General features: G+C 33.5%; 3 protein-coding genes and 1 long non-coding RNA gene across 8 annotated transcripts; 3 read left to right on the top strand and 1 right to left on the bottom strand.

Moving 5' to 3' along the window:
* Positions 1–132: 132 nt before the first annotated feature.
* On the top strand, positions 133–6,227 carry LOC131009076 (bidirectional sugar transporter SWEET17-like). The gene is made up of 6 exons (XM_057936279.1): positions 133–352; positions 480–516; positions 588–798; positions 1,249–1,410; positions 1,918–2,037; positions 5,546–6,227. Exons 1-6 carry the CDS (start codon positions 319–321, stop codon positions 5,699–5,701), a joined length of 720 nt encoding a protein of 239 aa, XP_057792262.1. The 5' UTR covers positions 133–318; the 3' UTR covers positions 5,702–6,227.
* A 1,249-nt stretch (positions 6,228–7,476) lies between these two features.
* LOC131009075 (uncharacterized) lies at positions 7,477–8,462 on the top strand. Of its 2 annotated transcripts, none has more exons than XR_009096393.1 (2): positions 7,477–8,012; positions 8,139–8,462. It is a non-coding gene; the product is annotated as an uncharacterized LOC131009075 (long non-coding RNA). The 2 variants fall into 2 exon arrangements; XR_009096394.1 differs by having other exon boundaries at positions 8,116–8,462.
* A 3,124-nt stretch (positions 8,463–11,586) lies between these two features.
* On the bottom strand, positions 11,587–14,681 carry LOC131009074 (serine/threonine-protein phosphatase PP1 isozyme 9-like). Its single transcript, XM_057936278.1, has 4 exons — positions 14,282–14,681; positions 12,791–13,350; positions 12,268–12,447; positions 11,587–12,116 (listed from the first exon to the last, which is right to left on the bottom strand). The coding sequence occupies exons 1-4, from the start codon at positions 14,469–14,471 to the stop codon at positions 12,093–12,095; spliced, it is 954 nt and encodes a 317-aa protein (XP_057792261.1). The 5' UTR covers positions 14,472–14,681; the 3' UTR covers positions 11,587–12,092.
* A 2,857-nt stretch (positions 14,682–17,538) lies between these two features.
* Positions 17,539–22,412, top strand: LOC131009072 (E3 ubiquitin-protein ligase IPI1-like). Of its 4 annotated transcripts, none has more exons than XM_057936276.1 (6): positions 17,539–17,990; positions 19,675–19,844; positions 20,278–20,336; positions 21,130–21,149; positions 21,241–21,616; positions 21,724–22,412. In XM_057936276.1, exons 1-6 carry the CDS (start codon positions 17,828–17,830, stop codon positions 22,187–22,189), a joined length of 1,254 nt encoding a protein of 417 aa, XP_057792259.1. In that variant the 5' UTR covers positions 17,539–17,827; the 3' UTR covers positions 22,190–22,412. The 4 variants fall into 4 exon arrangements, with proteins under 4 accessions (XP_057792259.1, XP_057792257.1, XP_057792256.1 ...); XM_057936274.1 differs by having other exon boundaries at positions 21,130–21,155; XM_057936273.1 differs by having other exon boundaries at positions 17,559–17,990; positions 20,275–20,336; positions 21,130–21,155.
* The last annotated feature ends 108 nt before the right edge of the window (positions 22,413–22,520 follow it).

Genomic DNA, 22,520 nt, shown 5'->3' with positions numbered 1-22,520 from the left:
AAAACGAACTATTAGTAAAAGAACTATTAGGAAAAGGCAGGTTCACACTAGTTAATTAGAACACGTTTGATTCAATAAAAATACACATGTGGCGTTATATTTTAGAATCCTATATATGAAGCAAAGCAGAAAAGTAAACAGTAAAAGAAGCATAAAAATTAAGGCAGAAATAATATATTGTTGTGGTAGTTGAGAAGAAGGGTACAATACAACATCCTATTCCTATATATATCTACCAAAAGCAGCCGACGGCATCTTATATATATATATATATATTCATCGTTTTCTTCCTCTCTTCTTCACGTCTCACGCCAAACAATGGACGCACTTATTTTCTTTATCGGCGTCATAGGTAACACAATTCATGCATTCATTCATTTCTTCACAAAATTAAATCATTCTATTCATTTAAATTCCTCTTCTTTTTTATTTATTTTTACTTACTTTCGATTAATTATTCACATGTTCTTTTTCTGCAGGGAATGTAATCTCAGTTCTCATGTTTCTTTCTCCGGCGTAAGTCTATCTGTTGATCGATGTGAATGAATTAATGAGATATTAATTATATATAATTAATAAAATTGCAGGAAGACTTTTGTGAGAATAGTGAAGAAGAAGTCGACGGAGGAATTCGAGAGCCTTCCCTACATTTGCACGCTCCTCAATTCTGCTCTCTGGACTTACTATGGAATCATCAAGCCCGGCAGCTACCTCGTCGCCACCGTCAACGGCTTCGGAGCCGTCGTCGAGATCATATACGTCGCCTTGTTCCTTCTCTTCGCTCCTCCTAACAAACGGGTGAGTTAAGAAACGCGTTGTTTATAATAAAATATGAGAGATAATCTAACTTGTTGAATCGAGACAAAAATAGTAATACTATCATGAGAAAATGAGGGATAACAAATTTTTTTTCTACTCCCTTCTTTTTTACCCTCGTTTTCTACAAAAGAGAATCACTCTTTCTCATTTCCTTCTTTTCACTTCAAAGAGTGATAGTGAAAAAAAAGAAATGACAAAAGGATAAAATATTTATTTTTGCTACTTTTGGGATTCGAACTCAGGACCATAATTTCATCCAACAGAATTACGAATTAACCGTAGATCTTGATGATCTAAGGGCTGAAAATAATTCTTATTTTATATCTTAAGAAATGCTTTTATTTTAGCCCTTCCCATATAAATCCTTTGTATATGTTTAATTTAAGTGATGAAAGTTGGAAATAATATGAATTGTGTGCACATATGTAGGTTAGGACAGCAATACTAGTGGGGATATTGGATGTTGGGTTTTTAGCAGCAGCTTTGGTAGCCACTTATTTCCTTTTGGATGGAGAGCTAAGGATTGATGCCATTGGATTGATAAGCTCAGGCCTCAATATCATCATGTATGCTTCACCTCTTTCAGCCGTGGTAAGATTGATTTTCTCTCTCATATTTTATTATAAATTATTGATCTTTTATCACCGTGTCGAAGCCTTACAGTCTATTGAATTGGGACTGAAGGAGTATATTTTTTCTGAATTAAATTTAAATATATATAAATCCAAATAATATCGAGAGAATGGTGGAACATGGCATAGTACTACAACTTAAAAAATTAACGTGATATGTTATGGAGTTGGGATGTCGTATAAGCATCGTACAATATATATGGTACACCTCATAAGCTAGCCCACCTCTTGAAGTTTCTTCCAATAATTTAATACTACTTCTTTTGGGTTATATATTGTCATACAAAGTAGTTAAATAAAGACGTCTAATTAGGCTAATCTATGCATATATATAGACATTAATTTATCGTTCTAGTTTTGTATATGATCATAGGTCACATCTCAAATTGATATATAATTATATTTATATGTTTCGTCCATGTTAATAGTAATTAATTAACGAATATTAATTAATTTATTGATGCAGAAAACAGTGGTAACGACAAAGAGTGCGGAGTATATGCCGTTTCTTCTCTCATTTTTCCTTTTCTTGAATGGTGGGGTTTGGACTTTCTACGCAGTTCTTGTGCGAGACTGGTTTCTTGGAGTAAGTCTTTTACTTTTAATATTTAATTATCAATATCAATATCGATTTATAAATATACGTACAAGATCTCACAAATGCATGCGTATGTAAATAAGTAAGTTAGTTAATTTATCCTAAACCTTAATTTACATATTTAGGTAATATATGAGTGTGGTTTGTAGAACAAGATCTTGCATAATTTATTTATTAAATGGTAAGAGTAATTATTGTGATAATTCGATATTATATAAGAAAATTAACGAGGTGGTCTTGGGTATACCCGGGTGTACCGTACATCCGGGTTGACCCGTACTTAGATCCTGACCCGCATCCTGCCTCAAATCGTGTGAATGACACTATTCGGTTATACAAATGACACTGCATGTAATTGACACTATTTTGTGAGTTAGAGGGTTTTTTAGGACAGTAACTTAGATTGATTTGGAAATTAGGACAACAACTTTCGGACTTGTAAAAATAGGACACTAATTTTTTTTAAGAGTAAAGTAGGACACTAATTAATAAATGTTGCATCCGCAAGACATTTTTCGGCCAATTATCGGCCGAAAAATGTCCTATTTTTACGACGCTTATTAATTAGTGTCCTATTTTTACTCTAAAAAAAATTAGTGTCCTATTTTTACAAGTTCAAAAGTTATTGTCCTAATTTCCAAATCAATCTAAGTTACTGTCCTAAAAAATCCTCTGACTCCTATTTTGTTATACAAAAATGATTTTGCGTATAAATGACTCTATAACATTGTAAATAACACTATTTAGAAATATAAATGACAATTTCTGTAATTAACAATATAAAATTGTAAATGATACTATAATATTTTAAATAACACTATAAAATTGAAAATGACACTATAATATTTTAAAATGTTACAGTATTATTTATATAATTGAATAGTGTCAATTATAAGTAGTGTCATTTGTATAGCTGAATAATATTATTTATACGATTTGTGTTAGGATGCGAGTTTGAATTAATATACGGGTTAGGATTTGAGTACGGGTGAATCCGGATGTACAGAATATTTTGTGTTGGCAAATTGTAATTAACAATGAGTGATGCAGCTTGTCCATTTGATTGAAATTGACTTTTGTGTAGCATGGTGGGGATGTATGTTACATAGTGGCTTTTTCTCAACGGCTGAGATTCTGCCGCGGAAAAATCAATGGAAAAATATTAGGTCACTAATTAATTAGTACATTAATTTTTTGGGTATAATAGATTTACATAATCTTGAAGGACCCACTATGGATATTGGTGGGGAAATGAGAATTAATTAATCAAACCCCATCTAACTGCTGTAGTAATTGAAAATTTTGAAGTTGACGGAGTCGTCAATTGGGTATAAGCTAAAAATATAAAGAATAAAATGTTAAACAGGTATATTGTGGCTACCCATAATTTATCTAAGTAGAAAATAATTTAATTTATTTAATTTATTTAATTTATTGTTTAAAATAAAAATAAGATTTAATTATTTTATCATATTCTCTACATTATAGTTATTTTTTTGCAATTGTTTGGTAACTTTTTTATTTTTATTAAAAAATAAATTAAAAATAAAAAATGCAAAAAAAAAATTTAAAAAATAAGTACAGTGTAGAAAATATAATAAAATAACTAAATCTTATTTTTATTTAAAAAAATAAATTAAATAAATCAAAATTATCTTTATTATATTAATGTGTGGGTGGTCACAATGTGACTGCATAGATTTATTGTATGGAAAAAGTATTTAACTTTGCACAGCACAATTAATTTGAACTTTCTGATATGGAATCCGATATTGCGACCAATGATTAGTGAGAAGATAAACCATAAATAATTAAACATGTGATACTATTTTTTGATGTAAGGATAGTGAAATTTTTTTTTTCTTTTTTGTATCATTTCGAGGATATATTTGAACAATAAAATCTAATATGTGATAGGTCTAGAATTTGAATCCCATAAGCCCTTTTCTTCAAACTCATTTATATGTATTGTCCAAGTCCCATGATATACTACAAATTTGTTATGAAATATTATGAATTAATTATAAAAAAAGTTGTGAATTAAAAAAAAACCTTTGAATTATAAACCTTTAGTCATAAATTTATTTATCAAAGAAATGAATTCGCCATATGTCTTCACACTCTAAGAATTTAAAATGATTCATAATATATACTCCCTCCGTCCCATTATAAATGTTCCACTTTCCATAATGAGCGTTTCATTACAAATGTCTCATTCATTTTTTTTACAATAGATTCTTCCTCTATATCTAATATTTAAATAATTTTTATCAACTCACTTTATCTATTTTTTACACATTTTTTAATTTATGTGCTCAAAAGTAATAGAACGGAGGGATTACTTATTATTTACGCACTTCATAAATGAAGTGAGCCCACCAATGTGTTAGCTGGTGTCAATATCTATTATTTTGAAACATAATCTATGGCATTACAAAATGATGGACCCATATATAGTTTGGAGATTGAAAATCCACCTCTTAAACTATCACGTTTTTTTTTAAAATCGTTCTTGAAATTGACTGGTAGCACAGCTAGCATGATAAGGACTTCAACACGGCACTTCCCTATCATCAGTGTGTGTGTGTGAGAGAGAGAGAGCTATCATATAGTATTATTTTGGTAGCATATGGAAAAATAAACTTTTTGCTGCATATGTACAAAGAAAATTGGGCCTAGTAAATAATCATTGTCCTGAATAATTGGAAATTTGAATTAACATTTTGATAAAAGTCGTTCACAATATCAATAACTACATATATAAATGGCTCACCATAAACGATGATAAGTTTAGGGGCGTTTACTTGGAGGATTAATCTTGATAAATAAAAATAATAAGACTAATTTTTTTGTTTATTTTTATGGATTGTAATTTTTGAATATCCTAAAGCCTTTGATAAATTTGTTTAATTCTTATCGGATGAAAAAGATGTGATTGGAAATATTCTATTTTTGAGGATAAAAATACTCAATCATTCATGTACTCAATCATGTAAATCATGTAAAGTAATTGTCAACTTAAAAAACTCTATAATTTCTCACCATTTTGCTTTAGGCCTTTTGCAGTTATTCTACTGATCCCACTTTCTCTTCTTATAAAGCTAGCTAGTATGGAATTAATATAAATCTTATCTATAATCAATCTCTGTGAAATATGCACATTAATACATACTATCAATAAATTCATTACATAAAAAAAATCTATTAGTGACATGAGACTTGGTAGCTAATATTCTTGTCATAAAAGTTAGTGGCATTTGAAAGTCTAATTAAGTGATTAGCTATATCATGATACGCCATTAGTTTTTATGACACACATAATAGCTATCAAGGCTCATGTCACTAGTATAATTTTTTTGTAGTATCCTATTATTATTATTATTATTATTATTATTATTATTATTATTATTATTATTATTATTATTATTATTATTATTATTATTATTATTATTATGATTGTAATTATAATTAATTTTATATATGTTGATGCATGCAGGTTCCAAATTCAATAGGATTTGTGTTAGGAGCTCTGCAGCTGGTGCTTTATGCCATTTACAGAAACCCTAAAAATTCAGATAAATTTCCACCCGATTTTGATACTAATCAAATTTCACACAAAGAATCCCTCCTTCCACGTTCTTCAAACTGTTGAGTTCCACTTTATATTTCTAAGAAAATCAGACATTATTATTATTTTTTTTATTAAAAAATAGTTATGTGAGAGATGAAAGAGAGTAGAAGAATAGAATTCATGTGAGTGCCCTTTTAAAATTCCATATTTTTGTATATTTTGCTGTCTATACATATTTTTGTATTGATTGTAAGATCGAATGTGTGTCGTGGGTTTGTCAAAAGTATATATACAAACAAATATATATGCTCTTGTTTAATAGAAGAAAATTTATTTTATGGTGCACAACAAAAAATCTTTGACTAGTATACCGAGTATAACGTGTGAACTTATGAAACGATCATCCACAAAAATTATAGTAAAACCTCTAGAAATTAATAGATTAATAATTTTATTAATTTAGAGAGATATTAATATATTGATAAATTAATAGTAATTTATTAATTTATAGAGTGTTTTCTTATTTTCAGAAATTATTATTTAGATCAAGTGTGTAAAAACACATAGTAGATAATGTCTTATTGTATTTAAATTAAATAGATTCAGCAAAACAAAATTCATGTATTTAACAATTCATTGTATAAATATTTTCATGTCTCTACCAATTCATTGTATCTAATGATATATTTTCACGCATCTACAAATTCAATGTAACTAATTAAACATATATATTAATGTATCAATTAAGACATTATAGCTAATTAAATATATTCATGTATGTTACATAATGAAATTACTATATAAATCTCATATCAATATACAAAAATAGTTTAAGATTATAAACCACAACTATGGCTAGAAGCTTTTATCATCTAAACAGTATCCAAAAATTATCTATGACCAATCAAATGTGTAATTAAAGCCTTATATGATACATAATGTAATATTTTAAGAATTAGAATTTTATAATATTGATGAGACCTATATATGTAGTAATTTATAAAGGGGCATTCAAAAAGTTACTAAGTACTATTTTATTATGTTTCTATTTTGATTTTATTTTTGAACTGGTCCAAGTCAGAAACTTATTATTTTAAGAAATTTATTTGTTTTAAAAATTATTAATTTATAAAGTATTATTTAAAAAAGGTTTTACTCTACTATTGAGCCGTTAGACAATCGCTCAGAGTTGATTAGAGGCAAGTTGATCAGCCGCAAATAAATTATGTCAAAATAAGCACTCAATTGTTCAAAACTTATTTCAATTGTTGATGGCTTTTAAAATCTATCATCTATGTTTAAATTTGCAATGAAGCTTTAATCAATCAAGCACCAACTAGATTTTAATAATACAGACCTTAGGAGCAAAGGGTTGCAAGATTAGATGGGATTAATGAGAGTGTTGTGGTAATGTTCCTTGTTGCTTAGAGCATCACTAACGCATTACTCGAGTGCCTACTCGAGTATAGTAGTGCACTTGAGTAGGGCATTGCAGGTGAGTGCTACTCGAGTATGCACGAGTAATTTCCTTTTTTTTTTTTTTTTTAATTCTCTTCTCCTCTTTAAAAATTTCTCTCTCCTCTTTAAAAACTAAAAAAATCAAGTAGGCTATCAAGTAACCCCAATGCAACACTACTTACTCAATAACACAACCACTATCAAGTAGGCTATCAGGTAAGCCCATTGCGGACGCTCTTAGTGCTATTCATCAACTTTATCAAAGGACTAGGAAATTCTCATGAAATATTTTTTGATGTAGATAGTCTATTGAGAAATTTTAATTATAAGTGTTGAATGGATTTATGGCACTTTTGTTCTATTTAATAAATGTTTTGTGAATGTGGTATGAGTATTGCGTTCGCTACACAACGCAGTCTAGGAGTTTTGTGTAGACTTTAATCAGATTATCGTCGATAATGGAGACCTATAGGGTCACACTTTATGTGTATAGTTGATTCGCTCAAGGGTGCAAAGATAGTGCTTGGTGTTTAATATAATGCTAGTCCAAGTGAGAGATTGAAAAGATATATGGACTAAATTAGGATATATTAAATATATTCTAATAAGCTTTTATTAATTATTAAATAGTTGGACTATTGAATTAATTAATTGAAGACAAAAGAAAAGTCTGGCCTATTTACCTATGGTAATAATAGGCGTGTGTTTATTCCTATAATAATAGGAATATATTTCTTTTGTCAGACAATTGAAAACACAAGAAAGAAAACACTTAGAGCACTACAGAATTTAATCGGAGATTTCCTAGTGATTGAATGATGCATCGGGAATTGTTCCTGCATCGAATCTGCAATATGCGTGGATACATGATAGTAGTGGATTCAACTGCAGGATTGTTAGAAGAATTGCTACAAGATTGTTTGCTACACAACAAGTAAGTTATTCTAACTGTTGTTGTGTGTTTGTAATCTCTACACATGAATCAATTGTAAATCTAGATCTTATCCTTGATTGTATTTTCCACTGGGTATCATTAGATGATGTCAAGAATCACCAACAGGGGCCATGTTCTGCTCGTCGATTGCACTGGGGTTCCTATCGCTGGGGAGAGCTATTTACCGTGAATCACATGGATGTGGCTCCGAGGTATGTAGAGGTAGTGATGGGGATTTCGAACACGGCCGGCACGTTAGCCGGGGTCGTCGGAGTCGGCCTAACTGGTCGAGTCCTCGAGGCGGCCAAGGCGGCGGACATGGATCTTACCACTCCGGAGATGGAGACCGGTTTTTGTCATCCCAAGTTTACTATGTGTGTTTAGTTCTCTTGTGTTTCTTTTACAAACTACGGTTTATTAATGCACAATTTCTTTCATAAAACGACCTTATTTGAAATGTTGGGAAATCTTTCATTTATTGTTTTTTTAAGAATTCGATGATAATATCAACAATAATTCTATTTAAATCATGTGTTAGAATTTTCTCACCCTATTCATAATGTTACAATTTAAAATTTCATTTTATCTATATAATAGAATGACATAAAATTATTTTTACACCTAAATTGCAACTGTAATTTTTTTTTTTCCGGCAACATCATTTATTATTTTGACTTGAAATTTTAATTGTTTGTTGGCTGAATTTGATCAAATTTATTTGTCCATTTATTAATATAATATGTGTTTATTGTATCTGCTTTAATTTTGTTATGTCATTTCTTATTTGGGTAAAATTAAAATTCAATGCGAATTTCAGAATTGATTAAGATTATGTATTGACATTACAACTTTATAGAGTTGAAAAAATACTGAAATTAATTCACTAATAGTTTGTGGATTTACAACTAATTGGCGTCTCAAAAAATATGTTGTGAAATACCGATCTTTAAAAAGTAATTAAAAGTTCCAAAAACAATTTTTACACTAATAGAAAATTTAAAAGAAAAAAATATCTAGATATTTTGGTGAAAATTTTAAATAGATAATAGTGTTCATTAGATAAAAAAAGATTTTGTCAAGATCTTGATTGTTCATTTGATAGGCCTTCAACTATATAATTTCATCTTTGTAATTAGTGTATAAATACATGAACTTTAAATCGTAGTTATAAATACATGAACTTTATTTTATTTAGTATTTAACATGAACTTTAAAATATAGTTATAAATACATGAACTTTAAATTTATTAAATTTTTGACTCGTTTTTCCCCAAATTAAAACTGACTGTGATAGCTTCTTTTATCATTTGTGAGCATGACACAGAGTTATCGCTATTCTACTCTTGCCAGAAATGTTAAAACATTGTTATGAGTTGAGATAGTATTTCCTGCCTCAACCTCATGTATGTAAAAACAAAAACTGGAAATGGAGTTTTGGTTGTAATCATTAGCTCAGATATAATTTCCTACCTCAGCCTCAAGTATTCTTCTCTGCTTCGACTGTCTTGTACAGTAACTTGAGGAGCACGGCTGACTCCAAGAGCTATTCGATGTGAGGTTGAAGGGACCTAGGTTGAAGGGACCTCAAGTATTCCTTCGTTGCAGCAGCTGGATTCATCACAGGAAAGCCACTGATTGGAATCAGTACGTCCCAAACAAACATTTGTTCCAGGTTAAAGGTATTGAGCATCCTGCTTCGGTCATAGGATCGATAGTTACAATCTTCAAAGTTGTTCATAGCATCCATCATAGGATCGATAGTACACGTAAACTAACTAAAATAATTGAATGGCTTCAAGTTCAAGTGAGGGTGTTTGGCTAAGCTTATTTTAAAGAGCTTGGAGCTTATAAGATGTACTCCCTCCGTCCCATTATTTAAGACATAGGTTTTTTGGGCACGGAGATTAAGGAGAGGTAAATTAGTTGTTAAAGTGTTGTGGCCCACCACTATTAGTGTAGGTGATTAATTTTGGAATCTTTCTATTTAATTAATGCTTTACTTCAATTTTGAATTTAATTTCCAAAAAATTCGAAAAATTTAATTCATTTAATTTAATTAATTTTTTTTAATCCAGATTATTTATTTTGGTTGATTTTTTATTAAACCTAAAGTTCATTCAGTCCATCTACCACAAATTCGAAAAAAAAATGAGCAGCAACTTCATCATCTCAGCATTCAGTCAATTTACCACAATCGCACTCATGGAAACAACACAGAGGGTCACACCCCTCATACCAACAACGCATATACGATCACAAATATCGCAACAAAAAAGAAAGATCTCACCCTTTCAATCCCAGAAACATGGTATAGACCATCCTTCGCAACAAGGGGGAGCACCGGAGCCACCAGTCGCCGCTGACGACCTCTTCCCGCTCGGACTCCTTGGAACCCTCGAATCCTCCATCAAAGCACCACCGGCGGACTCCTCAGAACCCTGGACTCCGCCGCTCCCATCATAGAAAAAACCAGACGGCGGCGACGGCAACGGAGGTATATTATGAAAGAATTCTTCGTCCTCCGAATCGGGGACGAATTCAGAGTTCAAATATGCCAACCAACTGCTATTATCGGCCATAAACGCATAGATCTAGGGTTCCAGAGAGAGGCGGAGAGGCCGATTGGGGTTTTGGAGGAGGGCGGCGCGGATGGAGGCTGAGGACGGAGGCCGATTAGGGTTTCGGAGGAGGGCGGCGCGGATAGAGAGTGAGGACGGCGGAATCTTAGGTTTCAGAAGAGGGCGGCGCGGATGGAGGCTGAGGACGGAGGAATCCTAGGGTTTCAGAGAGTGAGAGAGGCGGAGAGGCCGAGAGAACTTGAGAGAGAGAGAGAGGCGGAGAGGCCGAGAGAGTAGGAAACAAGATAGGGTTTTTTTTTTGTTTCTTATTTATAGTGTAATTAAGGTTAAATTAATTAGTGTATTTTAATGTCTAATTCTTTCCTTATTTGGAAGTGAGTCTTTATTATTGGGACACCCCAATAAGGAAAGTGGGTCTTCAATAATGGGACGGAGGGAGTAATTTTTAAAAGCTTATAAGTTGTCAAAGTGTTTGGATAATTGAACTTATAAACTAGAGAGAGAATTTTTTGTGAGAGAGAGAAAATATTTTGTCAGAGAGAAAATCGAAGAAAAATGAATATTCATCCGTCACGGGTCATCCCAAATTCGAACGAGATAAAATTTGCGTCAAAATAATTTAGCACATACAATAAAAAGCTCAATTAGCCTTCCTTAGTCTAAAAGTAGTCCAAAATCAAACAGTAGGGGTGAGCATTCGAATTTCAAACTCACCCTATAAAAATATATTTTAATAATTTAATGTTTCCGGACTCACCCTATTCATTATTTCATTATCTGAATTTGAGAAATTTAAATAAAATGATTCTATACATAACCCTCATTTTACTCAGTGTAACCCATCTATTTAAACTTGTATGCGTGATATAACTATCGAATGGAGCCCAAATAAACATTATAACGACCCGAATCGGAAACCGAATACCTCGATCGGATGGATTTTCCAAGAGAAAGAAAGGAAACTATTGGGGAAGAGAGAGAAGAAAAAAAAAAGAGAGAGTTCACCATGGTATTGTATATTAAATGCAAAAAAATGTATATACAAATATTCACTAGGAAAGTATCTAAACAGAAAGCAACACAGGAAAAGGGAAATTGTTTCATCTTCTTCCAAGTTTAGAGAACATAAACTTGCTATTGCTGCATTGAAGATCAGACTACCAAACAAAGACCCATACCTGTAGTCAGAATGGATGTACAAATGATGCTAGAAATCACATTAGCATTTGCAGTAAGTTGTAAACAAACACAAAGCTTTAAATTATCCCAAATCTAAGAGGGTTCTAATTCGATGAAAGGGAAACAGCTCGGTCCTCCAGTTTACAGATCTCTTTTGCCTGGCAATACGTTGGTAACGGATTCTCCTCAAGTTCCCGGCTTCCAAGTTTTCTAAGCTACGAGCATCAAACATTGTCCACGAGACAGCTTATCAACAAAGAAATTCAAGCTTTACGTTCCACCCATTCACTGAAACAAACTTGTAAATGCATTTCGTGGTGCATCAGGCCGCTCCAATTTTAGGGGGCTGCCAATAAAGATGCGGAAAGAAATTATCAAAAGCTAGACCTTCAAGACCTCGAAACCAAGTCAATAGAGTTCTTTGCCCAGTATAAGCATGTAAATAAGGTTGTTTATAAGTGTTTTGGGATATATAGGGAGAAGAGGAATCATCGTACCTTTTTCAAAGGCATCTTTGGATTGACTAACAGGGGTTTCAATATCTCAAAAGAGCACACTAGTGATTCGTCCACACTCAAAAGAGCACCTACGTTGTCAAACTCTCCACCATAATTTGGAGCGGAGAATATGGTAACCAGTCTTCTTTTGGCAAAGAATTCATACCCATCCTCCACCACCTGCATTTAGCATGTGGTAAATCTTCATTCGGAAAACATTTTAACAGCAGCGTGACACAGAAAATTCTAAGCTATATGTTAAACTTCCAGTGGCTTTAGAATCAATGATCTAGTTTTGAGTAATTAACTAGAAGCCCAACAATATCCAAGGAAAAGAGAGTAAGCATTTACAACCAATTATGAGCACATGTGCTTAATGCCGATAATAGGCAAACAATGATGTTTCATTGCAATATCTTTCGTTATCGAAATCTACAGTGCATCTAGTACTTCAACTAACAGATACAAGAATGACGAGAAAGAAAAAGAGCCTGAAAGTTAAAGAAGATAGATAGTCTTATACCTGATGACCGCGGCAAATGAGGTCCAAATCATTTTTTTGTAAGAATTCTGCAACTACATCTGCCCCAAAAACACATGAAACACCTCTATCACTATCAGTCCAACCACGTATCCTAGGATCAGGATCAGACCAAAGCAAATCACAGAGGAGACCACTATCTGGAATGTCAGTCGGCCTAGTAATCTCATTAATCTGGTCCAATCGTTTGAGGTCAGGAGAAAGTCCTCCATGCATGCAAAGTATCTTTTCATCTATGAGGGCAGAGACAGGCAAGCAATTAAAGCACTCGGTAAATATCTTCCACAGCCGAACATTGAACCGCCTCTTACATTCATCATAAAATCCATAAATACGGTTAATCTTGGCATCTTCATGGTTTCCCCTTAAAAGGTATACTCTGTCTGGATACCTTATCTTGTAAGCCAGTAGTAAGCATATTGTTTCCAAACTCTGCTTGCCTCGATCAACATAATCTCCTAGAAATAGGTAATTTGCGCCAGGAGGGTACCCACCATATTCGAAGAGCCTTAATAGGTCCTGGTACTGGCCATGTATGTCTCCTGTAAGAAAGCTATTTCATTTACCAGCATAAAGCAAAATTGAGAAGCATTGAGCAACAACTAATATGGCGCAACTGTAAACATAATGGTTTATGTGTGACTGCTGAGTATATTGAGCAACTAAGAGTGACATTCTCAATTTAGTTGATGCACCAAGTCCATGACTCGTATTCAGTTCATAATCTCATTCCTAGAATAAAATGCATGTGTTCAATTAATGAATGATGTCCATCATGTGCAAGGAAAGAGTGAACATTTTGACATGGAAAAGGCAAGTTAATTGTGATCACCATTGAAAAACCCAAAGCCGACATACACGGGTGGAGGCCAGAGCCCAATTGGTGTTACTAGCAATTATTTTTCATTCATCCTTGTCTTTACAAAAACGTTTAACATGAGTAGTTAGGTGAGGCTGTCCAGAAACATAAACTGCTAGTTTCTGTCTTATAAGGGGAAGAAATCTTAACAAACTAATCATATGACTTACACAACATATATTGATGAATTAGCATAACTGATTTTGCACACGACTGCTACGCACTCTGATGATTTCTTTTTCCTTTACAAATGATCTTATAAATTGCAAAGTGATTTACACAGTTCCTCAAAACCATTAACCGTGTAGAAACAAACTGAAATCCTTAAACTGCATATAAATTCTTCCAAATCATCACGATCACCACCAATCCCTAGTCAATGGCTTTCTATAAGAAACTAAATTACCTCTTCATTACTAACAAAAGCTAAGTCACAGAATTACTCCATAATCAAACGTCTAGCATGTCAATCAAAAATATTGACAAATCCAGCATAAAAAGAATCATCATTAATGAATTGCATGAAGCAAGCCCAAAACCCCACTTTACAATTGAATTCCAACACCAGATACATGCAAAATTTGATCATAAAAGAGGAAAAAGAAGAGAGAGACCGCAGATCCTAATAGGGGCGCGGAGTTGAAGGAGGTTGGGCTCGGAGAGGAAAATTTGGCGAGCGTTGACGCAGAGCTGGCGGATCTCCGCCTCCGAAAGCTGCACCTGTTTCCCTCCTTTGCCTTCCAACAGCCGCCCAATTATGTCATCCAACACCCCCTTATCCATATTTCCTTCTATTGTCATCATTTTGGGTGAATTTCAATTCAATCTCCCTCAGATTAGATAGGCGCAGAAATGAAAAAGGGTTATCATCAAAATTTCAAATTGATGGTGGGTTATGTGAGAGAGAAGAATCAAGAATGGATTTGGTTTGGTGCGTGCATAATCGAAAAGTGATTACTATTATCGTTCGGTCAATTTGGGCATTTAACATTTTCCTGTCAATTATGAGTGCTCTCCCCGTTTTATTTTGCAATTTCACTCTTTTTATTTTCATTATTATTTCTGCCCTTTTTCTTAAAATGTTTTACCCAGTTGCAATTTGTTTTTCTTATCAATTATAGACATGCCAGAATAATATTTTCTCTACTATACTAAAAAAATACAAGGATAAAATAATACTAGTACTCCCTCCGTCCCATGAAGCATGATACACTTCTTTTCGGCACGAGAATTAAGAAATTGGTATTTTGTGTGTTAAGTGTGGTAGGTGAAAAAGTGAAAATGTGAATAAAGAGTAAATTTTTTGTCATTTTTAGAAACGTGTCATTCTTCGTGGGACAGACCAAAAAGGAAATTGTATCATGCTTCGCGGGACGGAGGGAATATTATTTTAAATTGATTGCCTCTACTTTAGTGGCGTTCCTATTTTCTATAACTTTATTTTGTGGATTGGAAGTTTTATCACGATGGAAGAATTGGGTTTTTATTAGCATATATTCATCAATATTATTACATAAATTCATATACATATTTTTTATTTTTATTTTCAAAACTTATATCCACACAGAGTGGACCTTTTCATTAGGTCAAAGGGGTAATGAGCCAGAGCCTCTAAAATTTAGGAGGGTCTCAAAAAAAAGTAAGTCCAATAGTATTAACTCTATTTAAAAAAATATCTTAAAATCTCTCTTTTTTAAGGATCTTTTTCATTTTCATCTAGAACCCTTAAAATGTCAGGATCTATTTTGCTTCTACATCACGCTTATTGTGATTCTGTGAATGCAAGAAGTATACAAAACAATAGCTTCCGAGATAAATTAAGAATGCGAGCAACCACGTATACATTATTCCATTTAAAAGTTAGAATGACAGCATAAATAATCATATCCATTAAAGATTTAGAAAAGTAAAAATAAAAGGAAAATCAGCTAAAGAAAAGAGTTTAAATGGGCAACCGCGGTTTGACCAAAAAAATGGAAATTAGGAATTAGGGGCGGCACGTGCAGTCCACGAGCTGTTGTGCGATTCCGCTCAATTTTAGTCAACCCACACAATTTCCCGTTCTGCCCCTCTTTTGAACCATTCAACTGCTTTGCATCTTCCTCATAAATCATACTCCATCCTTCTATAAAAAATAATATTGTGATTTGGTTGAGTAATGTGTATAAATTGAAGTAATAAATTCACTAAAGTTTAATGGAATAACTAATTCATCAAATTTGATGTAAACTCTTGCTGCAAATTTATTATAAAAAAAATAATAAATTTAAGTGTGTTTGAGACGATCATTCAAATGAATAGTATTACCCCTTCATCAGACTAGTCAGTCCCTCTCATTTCTACCGTCCTCATGGATACATAAAATATATTCAGAAAAAAAGTCGAAGTCGTATAATATATATTAAAAAATTTATAAATTTTTAATATAAATTTTAGCTAACTAATAATGATCATTAAATAAAAAAATACTATCTCCGTCCCACTATTTTAGTCCCCTCCCACTTTTCACACATATTAAGAAAATGTATTTAATCTTTATGTTTTTATCTTTTATACCCTTATTTATTATTTTCACACATCATTTTCACATTTAAGTGAAGTATATTAAATAAGGTTAATTTAGTATAAAAAATATTTTTATATAGTATTAATTAAAAAAGTGGACTATCTTTATGGGACATCCATGGAACGGAGGGAGTATATTTTTGAGATCTTGATCATTAATTTCACACATATATAACTATAAAAATAATTAATCTTAAGAGAAAGTGGTCCGAGTTTTAATAAAAGTAGTTGGATATATTATGAGTGAAAAAAGAGAGATAAAAGTGGTGGATCATATGTGACATGGAAATAAGTTGATGTATTGAGAATAATATATTATATTTTGGGTTAGTGTTTATAAATGAAGTGAGCCTCCCCCCCCCCACCACACACATAAAATGATACTTCATCCGTCCACAAAGAGTGTGTGGTGGAGTGGAGGGTACGTGTTTTAATAAAAAATTAAAAGATATGATTTTAATGTTAAATGATAGTATTGGGCCCACTAAATGGTAAAAGTAAAGAGTGAATATTTTGTAAATATTGAGTATGAATGAGGTTTAAAGTATAAAAAAAATTTAAAAAAAAACACACACAATCTTTGTGGACGGATGAATATAGTAATAAGCACACAATCTTTGTGAACGAAGGGAGTAAATTGAAACCAAATTTTCTAGTACTAGGCGACTATAGTGTAGTTATTCAAAAAGGAGATATGTTAAATTATACTGTACGTAATGAAAAAATATGAGAAGCCAAATGGGATGAAAACAATATAATATTGGTCAAATTATCAAATAAATACTAAATTTATATTATAAAATATAATTCAACATATCCAACAATTAGACAATCCATTCAAGTATTCAACAACTATAAATGGAATAAAAAGACTAAAAGTTCTGTGCACACTCCTAACTTTCACAAACTTTTATGACTTGTCTAGTATTTCCACCATCCCATTAGGTATGATTATTTATTTTTTAGCACGATTATTAAGAAGAAGATGAATCAAAGAATAAAAATAATAGAGAGTGGTGGTGTCCATAATTTTTCGTGAAATGGCACAATCTAAAATGGCAATGACCATGGTAAATGAGACCGAGGAATAATTTTTTCACAAACTTTAAGATTTTTTTTTAATAATTTAATTTCTATTTTTTTTAATATAAGTAGTTTCTATGACTATGACTTTAAATTCCAAGTGAAATAAGCAAAATTTATTGAGTTGACATAACAAAATATTAGGTGAAGTTATGAGGCAACAGAATTAGTGTGTTTGGTAAAAGCGCCGAGCTTATTGACCTCATTCATTTTCTTACAACGCGAAACAGACAAAAGTATGTCACTCCCAAATTTAACGGGATAAATATTACGACAATATTGAAACAAAGAAGAAAACATAAAATAAAGTGGTTCACAATTTCTCCTCATCTCCTTTACGTCTCACAACCTGTTCCAAATTCCTATCTAATTTTCATCTGAATTCGTTAATAAGTTGGTTCAAACTTCATCTAATTTCAACAAAAAAAAAATTGCTAGCGATAGCAGTTGATTGCTAGATCGAATTAGAGTGGTGTGTTTTCTGCGAATTTCGGATTATAATATATCAAATTATGGGGTTGGGCGATGCGGATCTTCTCGACGACGGGGATGGTGGCGGCGGAGGAGGAAAGGCGTCAGCCGCAGCAGTGCCGTGCTCGATTTGCTTGGATGTGGTGACGGATGCCGGAGATAGATCTTGGGCGAAGCTTCAATGCGGCCATCAATTTCATCTCGGTGGGTGATGAATTTTGCAATTTGCTCCGTGATGATTAAGATCTGACCGCTTTTTATCTGCCTGACTCCATTACAACTGTTGAATTTCTTCTTTTTTCCCCTAGCTTTTTGGTGTAAATAATTTTTGGGAGAGCGCTTGATTTCTAATTTAGTTTAGGTGAGAAAATCATCTTAGAAGATGCTGATATTAGAAATTTGGAAAAAGGAGCACATAATTATGCAGTTAGTTTGGAGTATTCTTTGATGGGTTTACTTTCATGGGTTTAGCTGACCTGTTTTAGGAACTGGGCAGTCAAGTTCTCATGTGAATTTCAGTTCTTCGGATAGACCGAAAACTAGCCGTGACGATGACATATTGAATTGAAAAACAAAGCTTACTTGGCATCAGGCAGAGAGAATTGGGGCTGTGTAGAAATCCACTGCATGGTGTAATTTAGCATTTCAGATTTATCGAAGTAATACAGAGACACCTGAATGTACCTTTCATTCTAAGGCTCTCCCCGATGAATAATGGTGTTATTCATTGATTTATATTATAATTGATGATTATTGGCATCTTGTGGATTGGAGTGATCGTGGTGGTGGATGATTCGTTATATGTTCATTTGTCTACTAATCACTAATAGTCTACGAAGAAGAGTGGTGGTTAGGATGTACTAATATGTTTTGGTGTGACTGAAGTGTGTATATACCGATGACTACACTAAATCTTTCTCTATGGAGTGATGATGGTAATAGAGAGTTTAAAGTAATGCAGTTCAATTGCTGGATCTCGAAATTATTGAATATGATGCAAGGTTTACGCTGTTCCTACGAATCTGCCTATTACGAAGATTAAGGCATAAATCCTTCTCTTGAAGTCTTACCTTTGTTTTCTATGAAATAGAGAAAAATCTCTATTTTGGATTTAGATTAGACAATGGAACAGAGATAGAGATAAATAATTGCTGTAAACGGCCTTAGCAAACAAAGAATAAGTAATAGGAAATCTTGGTTATTTTATTTTTCTACCTATCATTCTTTTCGAGTATTTGTAAAGAAATTTTGTTATGAAATGCCTTATATAGATATTTTTGATTATCGCCAAACAAGTTTTTCATTTCGTTTGAAACACCTATTTGAACAATAATGTACATTGTAGTAAATTGACAATACCACTAGCTTACGTTATTATACTATTTGGGTAATTTTCCTTGTAAGACTTATGATTATATTGCCTGATATCATCAGTATGACATCTTTCAGAACATTATAGAAAATGGTCATTCCTGTTTGTCCTCTTCTAATTAATGTAGCCTAAAATTTAGAATAATGGAGATACTTCTAAACTGTTGCTTGGTAAAGCATGAGAAGCTCCTGTATTTATATGATTTTAATGAGTTTTTTCGGATCAGGAAACAATTCAGGTGCTTGCTGGCCGCTCTGATTTCCTTACTTGTGATTGCTACAAGCTTCATGCCTCACTTTCATTTTTACTTCATCTTTTGAAAACATTTTTCAACAATAATGGTTCTTTTAACTCATTGCATCCTCTCTCTCTCTCTCTCCCTTTGTGAGTGTGTGTGTGTGTGTGGCACCTATTCCTAGTCTCATGTGAAGCATGAGATGTACACTCAGATTGATGAGTGTTTCAAAAATCAGAATGTCGCCGCTGATATTCATTTCATTGTGTGTGATCTGGCAGATTGCATAGGTTCAGCATTTAACATAAAGGGGGCAATGCAGTGCCCTAACTGCCGGAAAATTGAGAAAGGACAATGGCTTTATGCAAATGGTGGTCGTCAGTTGCCTGAGTTTAGCATGGATGATTTGGCACATGATGAGGATCTGTACGATCTAAGTTATTCTGAAATGGTAATTTTCGGAATTTGATTTATGATTGTGAGGGTATATATATATATATATATATATATTTGCTGTTGCGAATTATCATTTATTGTCCTTCGTCAAGTAAATGCTCAGCCCTTTGAATCTCAAGTAGCATAGTCTGGAGCTTTTTATCTCTGTGCTATCACGGGCGATATACTTCTTTAGTTTCATCATCTCTATGAATATGTTTTTGCATGTAATCAGCTCTATGATTACATTGTTGCATGCCATCAACTTCTTGCATGTTTTTGGATTATTTGAATGTGCTAATTTGCTGGATTATGCGACTTGTAAAATATGGTGGTGGTGTATTTGAGTTCTATCCTTTGTCCACTTTTACTTGTTCTCCACAGTGATTAGTCTTAAATTCAGATTTAGAATTTATATTTAAGTAATCTTGTTTTCTTTGATTCAGCAGTCGTTTGGAGTTCACTGGTGTCCTTTCAGTGGTTTGACTAGGCTTCCATCATCTTTTGAGTAAGCCTCTTCTAACCTTATGAGTTAATTGTTGACAATTCTCAACTTTTGAAGTATGTCTATTTTTGGTGTTCAAGTACAGGTGGTACCCCTTTTTAACCACTTTTAGATTCCATTTTCTTTTGAATGTTTGTTATCTATGCTATTTGTTCTAGCTGGGAACTGGTAGCACATGAGTGTACTATAACTGGATTTTATGGAGTCGGGAATATGATTTTATAGTTCCTGAAAGAGCATGTTGGTTGTTGGCTATGAGAATGATGAACTTTTGCTATGTTAAAATCACTAGTGGCTGGAATAACCATATCTTTTGAGTGACATTTGTGCCTGCACTAGATTTTATGAAACCTTTAGTGAATTATATCTATTTCAGTTAGGCTTGTGTTCGCAGAATTTCCTTCAGCCGATTTTCTGCCAGCTATATATGTTCTGCATTTTAAAAAGGTTCTGGAAATCTTCATATATTAAACACACCTACTATTGCATATAGTATGGTTCTCCCTTTCTCATGTAGTTGGAATATTTATCTACAATTAGAACATGCTGATATGTATAATCTTAATATGTCATTGCAGACGTACTAAACATTTCTTCATTCTTGTCAATCCAAATAAATTGTGCCAGTATTATGGCAGATGCTAGAGACTATTCAATCTCAATTTTTCTGTGGATTTTTGACCTTTTGCATCTCTTTTTCATTAATGTTACATTTGTTGGCTGTCAGTTCATCTGTAATCTTTTTCTGTGTAGCTACTTAGCTAACAAGGCTTTGGTTATTTGTTTTTATTTGCAGTGAAGGAGAATTCCCATCAAGTGCGTGTAAGATTTCATTCCTCAAGTAACTGTTATTCTGTTAAGGCTTACTTTGAAGTTTGTAATAATAGGATGCTGATTTGTTTTGTAGATCATGACCTTCTCGGACATCATGCTATCTTTGCGGAACATACACCCGTCTCCTCTACATCTCATCCTTGTCCGTATATTGCATATTTTGGGCCAATTCATCCATCTTCTTCCACATCAAGTGGGAATGTATCTGATGGGTCTAGTTTTAGTAATCACTGGAGTGGGCTGTCTGCTCCAAGTGAAGTACCGAACTCGTATGCTTTCCCTTCAATGGATGCCCATTATCACAACAATTGGGATCACTCTTCTCATTTCGCCGCAAGCAACCGAATTGGTAGTGCAGATCTACCACCTATTCCATCTGTCACTCAGAGGACAGCTAGGAATTCTGATATTCCAAGACCTGGCATGCATCCTTTCATTGTTGGTCACAGGTTAGTTATTCATCAATTTTTTTATTTTGGTATCAACTTGGGATTTCTTATCAATTTGTTAACTCAGCTTATGCTATTTGAAATTTTATTGGCATGTTTTGTAACAGCTCCGCTAGTAGAGCTCCCAGCTCTATCACTTCATCAGTGCTTCCACCTTACCCCGGTCCAGTTGCTCGGCCCCGTGACCGTCCTCCTCCCGTTCAAGCGTATTTCCAGCAATCCAGTAGTGCACCAGTGGCACGCGCCTCTCTTGTTTCCAGCGGACGAAGATCCGGCAGCCATAGGGGTTTGCCTCAAGTTGCCTCATCATCGGATCACTCTGGTGGATTTTACTTCTTTTCGTCGAACCCATCCGGAAGAAGTTTTCAAGATGCCGAGCGCGACCACTTTCACGGTTGGGAGCGCGACCACCGCGAGCAGCAGGCCGGCTTTCCTTTGAACCAGGTTGACAGGGATTCAATATGGGCGCCTTTCCACCACCCTTCAGCCGGTGGGTCCGATCCCGGTGTTAGACCAAGCAATTTCCGGCAGAGGCATGGGTCTGAGAGGATGCCATCTCAAAATCGAACCTAAGCGTGATATCGCATTATCATGGTTGCCATGAAACTCTGATGCCTGTGGCTCACAACTGAAAACTGAGAACCTAAATCGTATATGCTTGAGCTACTACAGTCGGTCTATAATGTCTAAAACTATGATGGGTGCGGCACTGCACAAGTTTGTGTGATGGAGTTTGCTTCCTCTTGTTTCTATGCCGTTGAGGTAAATAACACATGTTTCTCGACACTTAAAATCATTTGGGATTTTCACAATCAACTTGTGTCAAGAATCACAAACTTCATAAGAGATAAAAGTTGACAGAAGAGTTTGGATGAAAAAAGGTAAATATAATCATTGTTTGAGT

This window comes from Salvia miltiorrhiza, chromosome 2 (assembly GCF_028751815.1).
Source record: "Salvia miltiorrhiza cultivar Shanhuang (shh) chromosome 2, IMPLAD_Smil_shh, whole genome shotgun sequence".
In the NCBI taxonomy this organism is placed as follows: domain Eukaryota; kingdom Viridiplantae; phylum Streptophyta; class Magnoliopsida; order Lamiales; family Lamiaceae; genus Salvia; species Salvia miltiorrhiza.
This window is presented reverse-complemented; position numbering and strand designations above follow the sequence as displayed.

Excerpts from the sequence above, each read along its gene's own strand:
- LOC131009076 (XM_057936279.1), top strand. The coding sequence starts at position 319 with ATGGACGCACTTATTTTCTTTATCGGCGTCATAG. Across the intron at positions 353-479 it reads TTTCTTTATCGGCGTCATAG|GGAATGTAATCTCAGTTCTC; the intron begins GTAACACAATTC and ends CTTTTTCTGCAG. Across the intron at positions 1,411-1,917 it reads CTTCACCTCTTTCAGCCGTG|AAAACAGTGGTAACGACAAA; the intron begins GTAAGATTGATT and ends TTATTGATGCAG.
- LOC131009074 (XM_057936278.1), bottom strand. The coding sequence starts at position 14,471 with ATGATGACAATAGAAGGAAATATGGATAAGGGGGTGTTGGATGACATA. Across the intron at positions 12,448-12,790 it reads TCATTTGCCGCGGTCATCAG|GTGGTGGAGGATGGGTATGA; the intron begins GTATAAGACTAT and ends TGCTAAATGCAG. Across the intron at positions 12,117-12,267 it reads CAAAGATGCCTTTGAAAAAG|CCCCCTAAAATTGGAGCGGC; the intron begins GTACGATGATTC and ends CTTTATTGGCAG.
- LOC131009072 (XM_057936273.1), top strand. The coding sequence starts at position 17,828 with ATGGGGTTGGGCGATGCGGATCTTCTCGACGACGGGGATGGTGGCGGC. Across the intron at positions 17,991-19,674 it reads CGGCCATCAATTTCATCTCG|ATTGCATAGGTTCAGCATTT; the intron begins GTGGGTGATGAA and ends GTGATCTGGCAG. Across the intron at positions 21,617-21,723 it reads CCTTTCATTGTTGGTCACAG|CTCCGCTAGTAGAGCTCCCA; the intron begins GTTAGTTATTCA and ends GTTTTGTAACAG.